The following is a 15,194-nucleotide window of genomic DNA, read 5'->3' as shown; positions in this document are numbered from 1 at the left end:
ACACACACACACACACACACACACACACACACACACACCACACACACACACACACACACACACACACACACACACTCAGAGGTTCTCCAAGGAGGTGTTTTTGACTAAGTATATGAAATGTTTTTGACCAAGTATATAAAATGTCAGTGCACTTTGTGGTCTCGTTAGGGTAAGGACCACCTTTTGCCTGCGCTCTGTGGTGTCTCTGTTGATGGAGTAAAAGGTGCATGATGCATTCAGTCCCTCACACTGAACACAATACTCCATAACATTCAGAATAAAAAATAATCCCCAACCCCTGAACCACGGCATCGCATGAGAAAACCTAAAAGCCCCAATGTTTCATTGCCATGAAACAGCATGCAAAGATAACAGAACAACAATAGACTAATAGTATTATAGTAGTAGTAATAATAGCAATAACAACAATAATAATAATAGTAATAAAATTAAAATAATTGTACAATGCAAACATGACAGTAGTAAATGCTTTCCAGTTATTATTGCTACAGTACCTTACAGTGTTTATTTGTCACTCAGATTACCAACCCCACCCTAAACCCCTGATTCACAGTCTTGCATTGGAAAATAACAACAAAGTTGGGTTGAATTCACTGTCCTAAAGGCATGGAATGGGTGGACGCCAGCTTAGTTATGGTCTTCCTTCATTGTAAAACAACCAGTACATCTTGAACCGAGGTGGGTTTATGATTGCAGGAACATGATTTTCTGGGACTTTTGTAGAATAGGCTCTCCCCATTATATGGACTCAAAATGCATCCGGACAGTGAATTTATCCCCACACACAGATCCATTCACACGCAGACAGACACACACACACACACCGATCCATTCACACGCAGACAGACACACACACACACACACACACACACCCCACCAAAGCCTTGTCTGGGTAGGTTCCTTCGCTGGGAGCCACCAGCGTATTTATATATCCAAAAAACGCTTACATTTTCAAAAATATTCAAACTCTTTTTATGCAAAGATAGAAAAAGAGTTGCTCCCTGAGAGAGATGCTGCGTAGTGCATCGAGACACGAGTGATTGTCTTTAACAAGCCACTGACCTCTAACTTCACACTCCTTTTTTGGCGGAGGGGTGGGCAGGATATGGTATGGGGTACGGGAGGGGCGCTATGAGTAGGAGAAGCTCATATTCTGTGTATATGGAGGATGATAGTGTTCACTGCATATGGGAAGGGTTTGGGAAAGAGATTGACACATTGACTCTGTATGGGTACCCCCTCTATATAGCCCCGCTATTGTTATTCACTGCTGTTCTTTAATTATTCGATTTTCTTATCTCTTACTTTTTTCTTAATAAAATTTTTGGGGTATTTTCTTAAAACTGCATCGTTGGTTAAGGTCTACACCTGTTGTATTCGGCGCATGTGACAAATACAATTTGATTTGATTTGGTTCGATTCCACGCTATGACTAGGAGAAGCTCATATTCTGTGTATATGGAGGATGATAGTGTTCACTGCATATGGGAAGGGTTTGGGAAAGAGATAAAAGGAAGTCAAGGAAAATGTTACAGGTTATGCTGTTCTGTACACTGGCACTGGCTAGCATCTAGTCTCCACTAAAAGTTCAGAGGGATTTGGCCACTGTGCGAAACACGGAAACGTGTCCATTATAACGTGTAAGGAAATCCTTGAAGATCTTCAACATTAACATTTAAATGGAAGTGATTGTCTATCATAGTTTACTATTAAGATTGTTCAATGTATTGCAACTTTAAGTTGCAAATGTTTCAGTGAAAAATATCTATTACCCTGTTTTTTTAGGATCCGGAAAAGTGTACTATAATAAGCAATGCAAGATCTACAGTCCCAAAGAGCACTCTGTAATGCGGAATAAGTGTCAATTTTAATCTGAAAGATGAAACATCTGAATATTGTCAGTAGAGTGGCGCAGCGGTCTAAGGCACTGCATCTCTGTGCTAGAGGCGTCACTACAGGCCCTACAATCCTCAAAAGATTTTACAGCTGCACCATCGAGAGCATCCTGACGGGTTGCATCCCCTCCTGGTATGGCAACTGCTCGGCCTCCGTCCGCAAGGCACTACAGAGGGTAGTGCGTACGGCCCAGTACATCACCGGGGCCAAGCTTCCTGCCATCCAGGACCTCTATACCAGGCGGTGTCAGAGGAAGGCCCAAAAAATCGTCAAAGACTCCAGCCACCCTAGTCATAGATTGTTCTCTCTGCTACCGCACGGCAAGCGGTATCGGAGCGCCAAGTCTAGGGCCAAGAGGCTTCTAAACAGCTTCTACCCCCAAGCCATAAGACTCATGAACAGCTAATCAAATGGCTATCCAGACTATTTATTACCTATGCATAGCCACTTTAACAACCCTACCTGCATGTACATAATTATCTCAATTACCTCGACACCGGTGCCCCCACACATTGACACATTGACTCTGTATGGGTACCCCCTCTATATAGCCCCGCTATTGTTATTCACTGCTGTTCTTTAATTATTATTTTTTCTTATCTCTTACTTTTTTCTTAATTTAATTTTTGGGGTATTTTCTTAAAACTGCATCGTTGGTTAAGGTCTACACCTGTTGTATTTGGCGCATGTAAAAAATACAATTTGATTTGATTTGGTTCGATTCCAGGCTGTATCACAACCGGCCGTGATTGGGAGTCCCATAGGGCGGCGCACAATTGGCCCAGCGTCGTTAGGGTTTTGCCGAGGTAGGCCGTCATTGTAAATACAAATATGTTCTTAATTGACTTGCCGAGTTAAACAAAAAAATGGACATATTGGCGTATCCACTTTAGCTAATCATGACTACCCCCTGTGCTTAACCGTTCTAGAATGATGAGGCTGAGGAGAGAAATGCAAGAATAAGGAAAAAGCAGTGTGAAACTTAATTTATATCGAGAGAGAGAGCGAGAGAGAGTTCTTTATTTAAGCAGCCCAGTGATTAGCACGGGTGTAGATTGTGCAAAATGTGATGGGGGGATGAGGGGATGTAGAGAGGAAGAGGTTCAGGAAGTGGCTTGGTTTGTTATTCACTGACTAGGTACTGTATGCCCTCATGAAAAGACACCAAGACCAACACACTAGTTTTAGCTAGGTGGGTGGTGTGGTAAGAGGTGGTGGTGGGTTTAGGGGGGCTGGGCGGGAGAGGTCCCCCTACTAATCTCTCATTTGATCTGATTGTTCAATAGCAGTCCAACTTCGATGGACGGAGTTATTGCAGCGACAGAAAATGATTGACAGGATGGCAGCCTGACAAAATCTTTTTTTTCACACAAAATATAATATTTATATACATATCTTCACCTTGAAAAGTAGCCATAATTGTTTAAATCCTTCTTTTACAGTTTAATAGTTCCGAACTGAAAGATGCAATACCCTCTTCACGTATCAACAGAGCCCAGACAAGGCTTTCTCGACATACCAAAATTACCTCCCAGGTTTACCCCAATATTCTTTAACAATTCTCTTTTTAACTTTACAAATTCTGTACACATGAAACTATCAAATAACAAAACAGACAAGGTATCAGCCACATAGGGCTGCTACAGTTTTAAATTAAGACTAAAATATTAACAGAAGATGTAATACTGGAATCCGATCTTCACTAAATAATATCTACAATAGCTTTTCTGAATCACACGAATCCCTCCCCCATCTTCAATATCACAATTTCATGTAAAAAAATTATTATAATAATAAGATAAACAAATTGACTTACCCAGTTAAAAGACAGCTTAAATTAGCTAGTTAAAGTCTGTACATTTCTGGTCAGTTCTGAAGAGCCCCGTGGTCATGGGTGCATTATATACATTCTTTAGACTGTATCGGTGATAGGGTTGGATAAGTGCTGGACATTCCTAGTGTTTGCGGCTGTAAGTGTCTGGAGGGTCCGGGCCTGGGGTCCGGGCTTTGCCGTTGCATTAATGATGCGTCCGCGGTCACGTTGTGGTCCACTCTCTGAGGTTGGACCATAGGAAGTCACTTGGGCATGGTGATCGCTGCATTGGGGTCGGGATTGAACAGCTCCTTGTAGAGCGGGGGGAAGAGCACGTTCACCGTCTCGGGGTGAAGCTGCTGGAAGGCCTGCAGCTCCTCTGTGTGGAGAGTACACACGGCCGACAGCATGGGTATCCGACCAATCAGCTACAGAGGACACAGAGGGGTCAGAGGTCAGGGGTGATGGGTCAAGAAGTCCAGATCATAACCTAACTAAAGTCTCAGTCTGTACATGAAAACTGCAGCTAAAGTGAAAAAGGTTGTTTGAAATACACTGCCATCGAACAGTGCCTTGGTGTGACACCCTTTGATGCCAATGTGAAGCCCCACAACAGCTGTACTGTATGAGGCACTGTGATGCGCCGCGGTGATGCAACCTACCTTAGCCAGCGCGTCCTCGTCCATGTGGTTCTTCTGCATGATGTGCTGCAGCGCAAAGTAGATCTTCTCCTGGAGCTTTTGCACCTTCCTGGGCTCCATCAGCCATGGACGGTCTGACAGAGGAACACACACCAACATCACGTCAGTCACTGTGTCTGTCTTACTTATAATAAAGACAGCTTCACTAATGCAGCACATGTCAATCACTGTGTTGACAGCAGCATTCTCCATCCAGGCAGTGCCTCAGTAAGGTCTGCCTGTAGGTGGCAGCAGAAGGTAACTGTGGCTGTGAGTGGTCTGTACTAACCTGTGGAGATGAGCACTGCTGCGGAGAACAGAGCGATCTCCTCCTCAGTGAGCTGCAGAGAGCACAGACTCTTGGCAAAGTCAAACACAGCGCTGACCAGGTCGTCACAGCCTGTGAGAGTTAATAACGAGGCGGTCAATATAGAATAACATGCTGTAGTCTCATAGTTATACTGTAGTCTGATAGTTATGCTGTAGTCTCATAGTTATGTTGTAGTCTCATAGTTATGTTGTAGTCTCATAGTTATACTGTAGTCTCATAGTTATACTGTAGTCTCATAGTTATGTTGTAGTCTCATAGTTATACTGTGGTCTCATAGTTATGTTGTAGTCTCATAGTTATACTGTAGTCTCATAGTTATACTGTAGTCTCATAGTTATACTGTAGTCTCATAGTTATGTTGTAGTCTCATAGTTATGTTGTAGTCTCATAGTTATACTGTAGTCTCATAGTTATACTGTAGTCTCATAGTTATACTGTAGTCTCATAGTTATGCTGTAGTCTCATAGTTATACTGTAGTCTCATAGTTATGTTGTAGTCTCATAGTTATACTGTAGTCTCATAGTACTGTAGTCTCATAGTTATACTGTAGTCTCATAGTTATACTGTAGTCTCATAGGTATACTGTAGTCTCATAGTTATGTTGTAGTCTCATAGTTATACTGTAGTCTCATAGTTATACTGTAGTCTCATAGTTATACTGTTGTCTCATAGTTATACTGTAGTCTCATAGTTATACTGTAGTCTCATAGTTATGCTGTAGTCTCATAGTTATGTTGTAATCTCATAGTTATGTTGTAGTCTCATAGTTATACTGTAGTCTCATAGTACTGTAGTCTCATAGTTATACTGTAGTCTCATAGTTATACTGTAGTCTCATAGTTATGTTGTAGTCTCATAGTTATACTGTAATCTCATAGTTATGTTGTAGTCTCATAGTTATACTGTAGTCTCATAGTTATGTTGTAGTCTCATAGTTATGTTGTAGTCTCATAGTTATACTGTAGTCTCATAGTTATACTGTAGTCTCATAGTTATGTTGTAGTCTCATAGTTATACTGTGGTCTCATAGTTATGTTGTAGTCTCATAGTTATACTGTAGTCTCATAGTTATGTTGTAGTCTCATAGTTATGTTGTAGTCTCATAGTTATACTGTAGTCTCATAGTTATACTGTAGTCTCATAGTTATACTGTAGTCTCATAGTTATGTTGTAGTCTCATAGTTATGCTGTAGTCTCATAGTTATGTTGTAGTCTCATAGTTATACTGTAGTCTCATAGTTATGTTGTAGTCTCATAGTTATACTGTAGTCTCATAGTTATGTTGTAGTCTCATAGTTATACTGTAGTCTCATAGTTATACTGTAGTCTCATAGTTATGTTGTAGTCTCATAGTTATACTGTAGTCTCATAGTTATGTTGTAGTCTCATAGTTATACTGTAGTCTCATAGTTATGTTGTAGTCACATAGTTATGTTGTAGTCTCATAGTTATACTGTAGTCTCATAGTTATACTGTAGTCTCATAGTTATACTGTAGTCTCATAGTTATACTGTAGTCTCATAGTTATGTTGTAGTCTCATAGTTATGTTGTAGTCTCATAGTTATACTGTAGTCTCATAGTTATACTGTAGTCTCATAGTTATACTGTAGTCTCATAGTTATACTGTAGTCTCATAGTTATGTTGTAGTCTCATAGTTATACTGTAGTCTCATAGTTATACTGTAGTCTCATAGTACTGTAGTCTCATAGTTATACTGTAGTCTCATAGTTATGTTGTAGTCTCATAGTTATACTGTAGTCTCATAGTTATGTTGTAGTCTCATAGTTATGTTGTAGTCACATAGTTATACTGTAGTCTCATAGTACTGTAGTCTCATAGTTATACTGTAGTCTCATAGTTATACTGTAGTCTCGTAGTTATACTGTAGTCTCATAGTTATACTGTAGTCTCATAGTTATACTGTAGTCTCATAGTTATGCTGTAGTCACATAGTTATACTGTAGTCTCATTGTTATACTGTAGTCACATAGTTATACTGTAGTCTCATTGTTATACTGTAGTCTCATTGTTATACTGTAATCTCATAGTTATGTTGTAGTCTCATAGTTATACTGTAGTCTCGTAGTTATACTGTAGTCTCGTAGTTATACTGTAGTCTCATAGTTATACTGTAGTCTCATAGTTATGTTGTAGTCTCATAGTTATACTGTAGTCTCATAGTTATGTTGTAGTCTCATAGTTATGTTGTAGTCTCATAGTTATACTGTAGTCTCATAGTACTGTAGTCTCATAGTTATACTGTAGTCTCATAGTTATACTGTAGTCTCATAGTTATGTTGTAGTCTCATAGTTATGTTGTAGTCTCATAGTTATGTTGTAGTCTCATAGTTATACTGTAGTCACATAGTTATACTGTAGTCTCATTGTTATACTGTAGTCTCATTGTTATACTGTAATCTCATAGTTATACTGTAGTCTCATAGTTATACTGTAGTCTCATAGTTATACTGTAGTCTCATAGTTATACTGTAGTCTCATAGTTATGTTGTAGTCTCATAGTTATGTTGTAGTCTCATAGTACTGTAGTCTCATAGTTATACTGTAATCTCATAGTTATGTTGTAGTCTCATAGTTATACTGTAGTCTCATAGTTATACTGTAATCTCATAGTTATGCTGTAGTCTCATAGTTATACTGTAGTCTGATAGTTATGCTGTATTCTCATACTTATACTGTAGTCTCATAGTTATGTTGTAGTCTCATAGTTATGTTGTAGTCTCATAGTACTGTAGTCTCATAGTTATACTGTAGTCTCATAGTTATGTTGTAGTCTCATAGTTATACTGTAGTCTCATAGTTATGTTGTAGTCTCATAGTTATACTGTAGTCTTATAGTTATGCTGTAGTCTCATGTAAAATAAGAATACAGCGAACGGAAACACTCATACAAACCCAATGCCTACTGCAGAGTTCAAGGTCAGGTCAGAGACTACCGAATATCTTGTCCAGAGCATTATGGGTACTGTAGTACATCATGCTACTTAGATGGCCGTAGATGTAGGCGGTACAGTATCGCTAGCAGCAGTGCCTTACCTAGTGCTTTGAACATCTGCATGCCCCCGTACTTCCCCTCAAACAGCACTGTGTTGTTGAGAGGGTTAAACGCCCGACACATTCTAACCAGGACCACCTCCAGACAACCTAGAGAGAGACAGAGAAAGATGTTAAAGTCTTTTTGCAAATCTAATACCTTTTCCCACATTGATACAATATCGTCTTGTCACCATTTGTTGTATGTTTTTGTTGAAAGGAGGTGGAAACAACTCTGTTTCAACCAGGAGACTTGTTTCTAATGGGGAAGCAGGGTGAGGTCACCTGACTTGAGCAGGAGGATCTGGTCGTTCTGGCAAAGCTCCATGAAGCCTGAGATGCGCTTGGCAAACTCCACCACATACTGGATGGAATGGGTGATCTGGATGGCACACTGCTGCCACAGCACGTCTCGCGTCTGCAAAGAAACACACACTTTGGTATGTTTTTATTTTTATTTCCCCTTTATTTATCCAGGTAGGCCAGTTGAGAACAAGTTCTCATTTACAACTGCGACCTGGCCAAGATAAAGCAAAGCAGTGCGACAAAAACAACACCACAGAGTTACACATGGGATAAACAAACGTACAGTCAATAACACAATAGAAAAATCTGTATACAGTGTGTGCAAATGAAGTAAGGAGGTAGGGACATCTCCACAGACAAATCAACACGTGTGTTATGACAGCTGTGTATTTATCATAAACACAATTTTGAAACACTACTATAGCACTTGTGCAAATACAAACAGTATTTCACCCACATGTTCATGCCACAGGACTGTGCACACAACAAGACATGCAGAAGAGTTGTATTTGGGTAATTTGGGTCATCCCTTTGTGCTGTTCAATGAAGTACACTACAAAGACAGGAATTTTTATAAAATGAATACTTGTAAAATAGTCAGCTCCATCGCTACTCGGAATATCCAAAGTACAATATCAGCAAATTGTCTTTGTGTGTTCTATAGTTTCTAGCTGAAAGATGAATCTCCATGGAGAATATTTCAAAGGGTTCTTCTGTAATGACCCATAATCCATTAGACACAGAGGAATGAGAGAGGTCACAGTGGTAAAGGAACTACTGCTCTGTTACATAGACACCCACACACACACAGGCACAGAGGAGGAGTGAGAGAGAGAAATAGAAGAAGGAGAAACGAGCAGAGAAAGAGAACTTGAGAAAGAAAAGAGAAAATGTGTGAGGTGAGATACAAAAAAAAAAAGATTTAAATAGTGAATATAGGGGAGGGAAGAGACATTTGCATCGTGAATATAGGGGAGGAAAAAGACATTTAAATAGTGACTATAGGAGAGGAAAAAGACATTTAAATAGTGAGTATAGGGGAGGAAAAAGACATTTAAATAGTGAATATAAGAGAGGAAAGAGACATTTGAATCGTGAATATGGGGGAAGAAAGAGACATTTAAATAGTGAATATAGGGTAGAAAAGAGACATTTAAATAGTGAATATAGGGTAGAAAAGAGACATTTAAATAGTGAATGTAGGAAAGAGACATTTAAATAGTGAATGTAGGAAAGAGACATCTTGAGGATACCCTAGGATAGGGGGCGCCACAGCGCATTTTGAAAAAAAATCATTCCCATTTTCAACGGCCTACTAATCAAACTCAGAAGCTAGGGCATGCATATACTTATTATATATGGATAGAAAACACCCTAAAGTTTCTAAAACTGTTTGAATGGTGTCTGTGAGTATAACAGAACTCAAATGGCAGTCAAAACCCCGAGACCGATTGAAACAGGAAGTGGAATTCAGAATTGTGGACTCGACTTCTCATCTTTCCCTATAAATCACACCGTTAACCATGGTTCAGTGAGCACTTCCTATTGCTTCCACTAGATGTCGCCAGTCTTTTCACAGTGGTTTGAGCCTTATACAGTCGAAACTCAGTGAATGAGACTCTTTGGAAATTGGTCACAGGGGATGGGCCATCACCATTATGACGCCGGGGGCCATGTCTACCCCCACCTTTGGAATGGGTTTGAAAGACAATTAAATCATCCCCCTCGAATCTTATTGGCTCTCTTGGTGTTACAGGCCCTGCAGATTAATGTTTTACAACGTTTGACATGTTTGAACGAACCTACAGGCGGGAGAATCATTTTATCCAAAACTTCAGCCCTGCGCACATCGGAGAATTTGGAGAGAGCCCAAGGACGCGCTACCAACAGCAGGCTAATGGAACGTGAAGTATGGACTTTTTCGACCGAAAATACATCTGTTGTGGACCTGGGATGCTTTCTGATGAAGACAACTAAAGGTAGGCGATTATTGACAATATTATACAAGATGAGATGTGACATGCGATTGTGCCAAGATGGCGCCGAGCTCTGTATATTAGCTCATTTTCTGAGTATCGCATCTCCTTTTATCGCAAAGTGTGATTACCCAGTAAAGTTAATTTAAAATCTGGTATGACAGGTGTTCTCAAGAGATATTCATCTATAAATGTTAGATTGACAATATACATTTTAAAAATCGTTATCGGATAGTAATTTAGGGAATTGTAGCATTGTTTACCGGGACGCATTTGAGGGGAAATTATTTAGTCAACGTCAGACGCCGATGTAAAATGCTGTTTTTATATATAAATATGACCTTTATTGAACAAAAGAATGCATGCATTGTATAACATGATGTCCTAGGGGTGCCATCTGATGAAGTTTGTAAAAGGTTAGTGCTGCATTTAGCTGTTTTTTGATTATATGTGATGCAAGTGGTTGGTCGGAAAATGGCTATGAAGCTGCTTTTTACGATGGACTCATCTAACATAATCTAATGATTTGCTTTTCCTGTAAAACCTTTTTGAAATCGGACGACGTGGGTCGATTCAGGAGAGGTGTATCTATAAAAAAAAAATATATATATATATATATATTTTTTTTTAATTATGATATTTTTTTAATGCTAATTGGCGATATGATTTTTCGCTGGATTTTGATCCCGCTGACGGGATGAGACGCTGGAGAGGTTAAATAGTGAATGTAGGAAAGAGACATTTAAATAGTGAATATAGGAGAGGGAAGACATTTAAATAGTGAATATAGGGTAGGAAAGAGACATTTAAATAGTGAATATACGGGAGGAAAGAGACATTTAAATAGTGAATGTAGGAAAGAGACATTTAAATAGTGAATGTAGGAAAGAGACATTTAAATAGTGAATGTAGGAAAGAGACATTTAAATAGTGAATATAGGAGAGGGAAGACATTTAAATAGTGAATATAGGAGAGGGAAGACATTTAAATAGTGAATATAGGGTAGGAAAGAGACATTTAAATAGTGAATATACGGGAGGAAAGAGACATTTAAATAGTGAATATATGGGAGGGAAGAGACATTTAAATAGTGAATTTATGGGAGGAAACAGACATTTAAATAGTGAATATAGGAGAGGGACAAGATTTAAATAGTGAATATAGGGGAGGAAAGAGACATTTAAATACTGAATACAGGAGAGGGACAAGATTTAAATAGTGAATATACGGGAGGAAAGAGACATTTAAATAGTGAATATAGGAGAGGGAAGAGATTTAAATAGTGAATATAAGGGAGGAAAGAGACATTTAAATAGTGAATATAGGAGAGGGAAGAGATTTAAATAGTGAATATACGGGAGGAAAGAGACATTTAAATAGTGACTATTGGAGAGGGAAGAGATTTAAATAGTGAATATAGGGTAAGAAAGAAACATTTAAATAGTGAATATAGGGGAGGAAAGAGACATTTTAAATAGTGAATATAGGGATTGAAAGAGACATTTAAATAGTAAATATAGGAGAGGAAAAATACATTTAAATAAGGAATATAGGGGAGGAAAGAGATTTAAATCGTGAATATTTGGTGAGGAAAGAGACATTTAAAAATTGACTATAAGAGAGGGAAGACATTTAAATATTCAATATAGGGTAGGAAAGAGACGTTTAAATAGTGAATATAGGAGAGGGTAGAGATTTAAATAGTGAATATAGGGGAGGGTAGAGATTTAAATAGTGAATATAGGGGAGGAAAGTCATTTAAATAGTTAATATAGGGGAGGAAAGAGACATTTAAATAGTGAATATAGGAGAGGGAAGATATTTAAATAGTGAATATAGGGGAGGAAAGAGTCATTTAAATAGTTAATATAGGAGAGGGAAGAGATTTAAATAGTGAATATACGGGAGGAAAGAAACATTTAAATAGTGACTATAGGAGAGGGAAGAGGTTTAAATAGTGAATATAGGAGAGGAAAGAGATATTTAAATAGTGAATATAGGAGAGGGAAGATATTTAAACTGTGAATATATTGGAGGAAAGACATTTAAATAGTGAATATAGGAGAGGGAAGAGGTTTAAATAGTGAAAATAGGAGAGGGAAGAGATTTAAATTGTGAATATAGGGGAGGAAAGACATTTAAATAGTGATTATAAGGGAAGAAAGAGATTTAAATAGTGAATATAGGACAGGGAAGAGATTTAAATAGTGAAAATAGGAGAGGGAAGAGATTTAAATTGTGAATATAGGGGAGGAAAGAGACATTTAAATAGTGATTATAAGGGAAGAAAGAGATTTAAATAGTGAATATAGGACAGGGAAGAGGTTTAAATAGTGAAAATAGGAGAGGGAAGAGATTTAAATTGTGAATATAGGGGAGGAAAGAGACATTTAAATAGTGATTATAAGGGAAGAAAGAGATTTAAATAGTGAATATAGGACAGGGAAGAGGTTTAAATAGTGAATATAAGGGAGGAAAGAGACATTTAAATAGTGAATATAGGAGAGGGAAGAGATTTAAATAGTGAATATACGGGAGGAAAGAGACATTTAAATAGTGAATATAGGAGAGGGAAGAGATTTAAATAGTGAATATACGGGAGGAAAGAAACATTTAAATAGTGAATATAGGAGAGGGAAGAGATTTAAATAGTGAATATAGGGGAGGGAAGAGATTTAAATAGTGAATATAGGAGAGGGAAGAGATTTAAATAGTGAATATAGGAGAGGGAAGAGATTTAAATAGTGAATATAGGAGAGGGAAGAGATTTAAATAGTGAATATAGGAGAGGGAAGAGATTTAAATAGTGAATATAGGAGAGGGAAGAGATTTAAATAGTGAATATAGGAGAGGGAAGAGATTTAAATAGTGAATATAGGGGAGGGAAGAGATTTAAATAGTGAATATAGGGGAGGAAAGAGACATTGGATGAAATGTTATTATTTGTTTTTTTTGCAGACACTCTTATCCAAATTACTTACAGTAAAAAGAGCATACATTTAAATATATATATATATATTTATTTATACTAGAGTTTGGGGGGGTGTATAGGGGAGGAAAGAGACATTGGATGACAATGGAGTTGGGGGGTGTATAGGGGACGAAAGAGACATTGGATGACAATGGAGTTGGGGGGTGTATAGGGGAGGAAAGAGACATTGGATGACAATGGAGTTGGGGGGTGTATAGGGGACGAAAGAGACATTGGATGACAATGGAGTTGGGGGGTGTATAGGGGAGGAAAGAGGCATTGGATGACAATGGAGTTGGGGGGTGTATAGGGGAGGATAGAGGCATTGGATGACAATGGAGTTGGGGGGTGTATAGGGGAGGAAAGAGGCATTGGATGACAATGGAGTTGGGGGGTGTATAGGGGAGGAAAGAGGCATTGGATGACAATGGAGTTGGGGGGGGGTGCTCAGAAGTTGTAGGTAAGTGAGCAGTGCAAGGTCAGCTGGCCACAAGGAACACACAGACACACACTAGTCACAAGGAACACACAGACACACACTGGTCACACACTGGTCACATGGAACCCACAGACACACACTGGTTACACACTCACTTTGCTCTGGTACATCTTGATGTCATCGTAGGAGTGTGTTTGCCAGGCCAGCTGCTGCAGCTCATCTGCTGTGTATTGACAGGTCTCCAGGTGAGACTTTATAATGTTCTGGGCGATACGATCTATGGAGGGAGAGGACAGAGAAGAGACAGTCAGACACACACTTTGATCAAAATTTGAGCAAAATGGTAGTTTACCATTCATTGTCTATGGGAGCGTGAAACTGATGAACCGATCATAAGTTTAGTGACAATTATCGCACTTTTATTTAGCTTTGTTCAACCTCCCAAAGTTTCAGTCTTCACGCAACTTTGTATGTGGTCTCGTCCACCAGGCTTTGAGACGAGGTTGCATCATTTTAATCTGTATTGTAGAAATGTTCTTTTGTTTTTGTCTGAATGTTGGCGCTAATTGAAACGGGGTATAGAAAACAGCAGAACCGATCTTTACAAGAATCAGGGAATGTATTGTATACCTCCATCCGAGTAGATGTGTGACAACTCAAATATGGAGTGCACTAGTAAAACTGTGTTCCACTAAATTGACATTACAGCCTTAGTAAGGCAGGCCACACTCTCAATGGGGGTTTCTTGCATTGATGGGCTAAGCTTAAATATGACGCATGGACAGCTCTCTCTCTCTCTCTATCTCTCTCTCTCTTCTTCCCTCCCTCTCTCTTTCTTTCTCTCTCTCTCTCTTCCTCCCTCTCTCCCTAAGCCTGTTTCATCTCCTGTCCCACACACAGCTTATCACACTGACTCACACTCCTTTAGCCTCACCATGACACCCTCCTATTCAAATCATCAATTAAGGCCTGGTATCTTCCTGCACTATGCAACACTCACTCAGAGACGTCATCATGCATGTTTTCGAGGGGGCACTGATGGCCAAATGTGATATCTTTGAATGAACTTAACCGTAACCCTTAGTTACCTAGCTCTCCCATGCTGACATTGCTGTGCGCCAGCTGACTGTCCTGGTAGGTGCTATAGTTGAACAGGTTAGCCACAGGGGTCAGGTCGTACACCGGCTCCTGCTTGATGTGCTTAATGCCCGCCAAGTCCAGGCCCGACTGGTCCGGGGAGGGCTGGGTGGAGTCCATACCATGGTAGTAGCCACCTGTGGCACCACCGTTCACCTGGCCCTTGGGGAGCTCGATGACGTGGCCGTTGGCGTAGGTGCCTCCGATCTCGTGGTTGAGGGTGCTGAGGCCGTTGGTCAGGCTGGAGGAGTAGACGCGCGCCAGGGCCTCTGCCTCACACGTCTGCTGCTGCCGCTCATTCAGGATCCGCTGCTGGTGCTTCTGTACCTCGGCGTACAGGCTGTCACGCTGCTTCTTGGACATGCGGCCAAACTTCACCGCTACGCACAGAGAGGGAGGGAGGGAGAGAGGTTGTTTATTAGTCACATTGTGTTTATTTTCTCTCTCAGCTTCACCTGGGCTTTAGACATTGTGTAGGTGACAATCTTTATTTTTTTTATTTTTTATTTTTTACTTTTACCCCTTTTTCTCCCTAATTTGGTATCCAATTGGTAGTTAGTCTTGTCTCA

The 15,194-nt window shown here is 39.5% G+C and overlaps 1 protein-coding gene across 1 annotated transcript in view; it reads right to left on the bottom strand.

Moving 5' to 3' along the window:
• Positions 1-44: 44 nt before the first annotated feature.
• The window catches only part of LOC106585703 (nuclear receptor ROR-beta), a 42,246-nt gene continuing 27,096 nt past the window's right edge, over positions 45-15,194 (bottom strand). The window contains exons 4-10 of the mRNA XM_014172220.3: positions 14,577-15,005; positions 13,644-13,765; positions 8,081-8,213; positions 7,799-7,906; positions 4,700-4,810; positions 4,393-4,505; positions 45-4,158 (exon numbers count right to left, since the gene is read on the bottom strand). Of these exons, the coding sequence (XP_014027695.1) occupies positions 3,994-4,158; positions 4,393-4,505; positions 4,700-4,810; positions 7,799-7,906; positions 8,081-8,213; positions 13,644-13,765; positions 14,577-15,005 (1,181 nt within the window). The 3' untranslated portion in view covers positions 45-3,993. The remainder of the gene's footprint in view (positions 4,159-4,392; positions 4,506-4,699; positions 4,811-7,798; positions 7,907-8,080; positions 8,214-13,643; positions 13,766-14,576; positions 15,006-15,194) is intronic.

Source organism: Salmo salar, chromosome 24, assembly GCF_965601325.2.
Source record: "Salmo salar chromosome 24, fSalSal1, whole genome shotgun sequence".
Lineage (NCBI taxonomy): Eukaryota > Metazoa > Chordata > Actinopteri > Salmoniformes > Salmonidae > Salmo > Salmo salar.
Note: the sequence above shows the minus strand (reverse complement) of the source record. Positions and strands in the feature narration are given on the sequence as shown.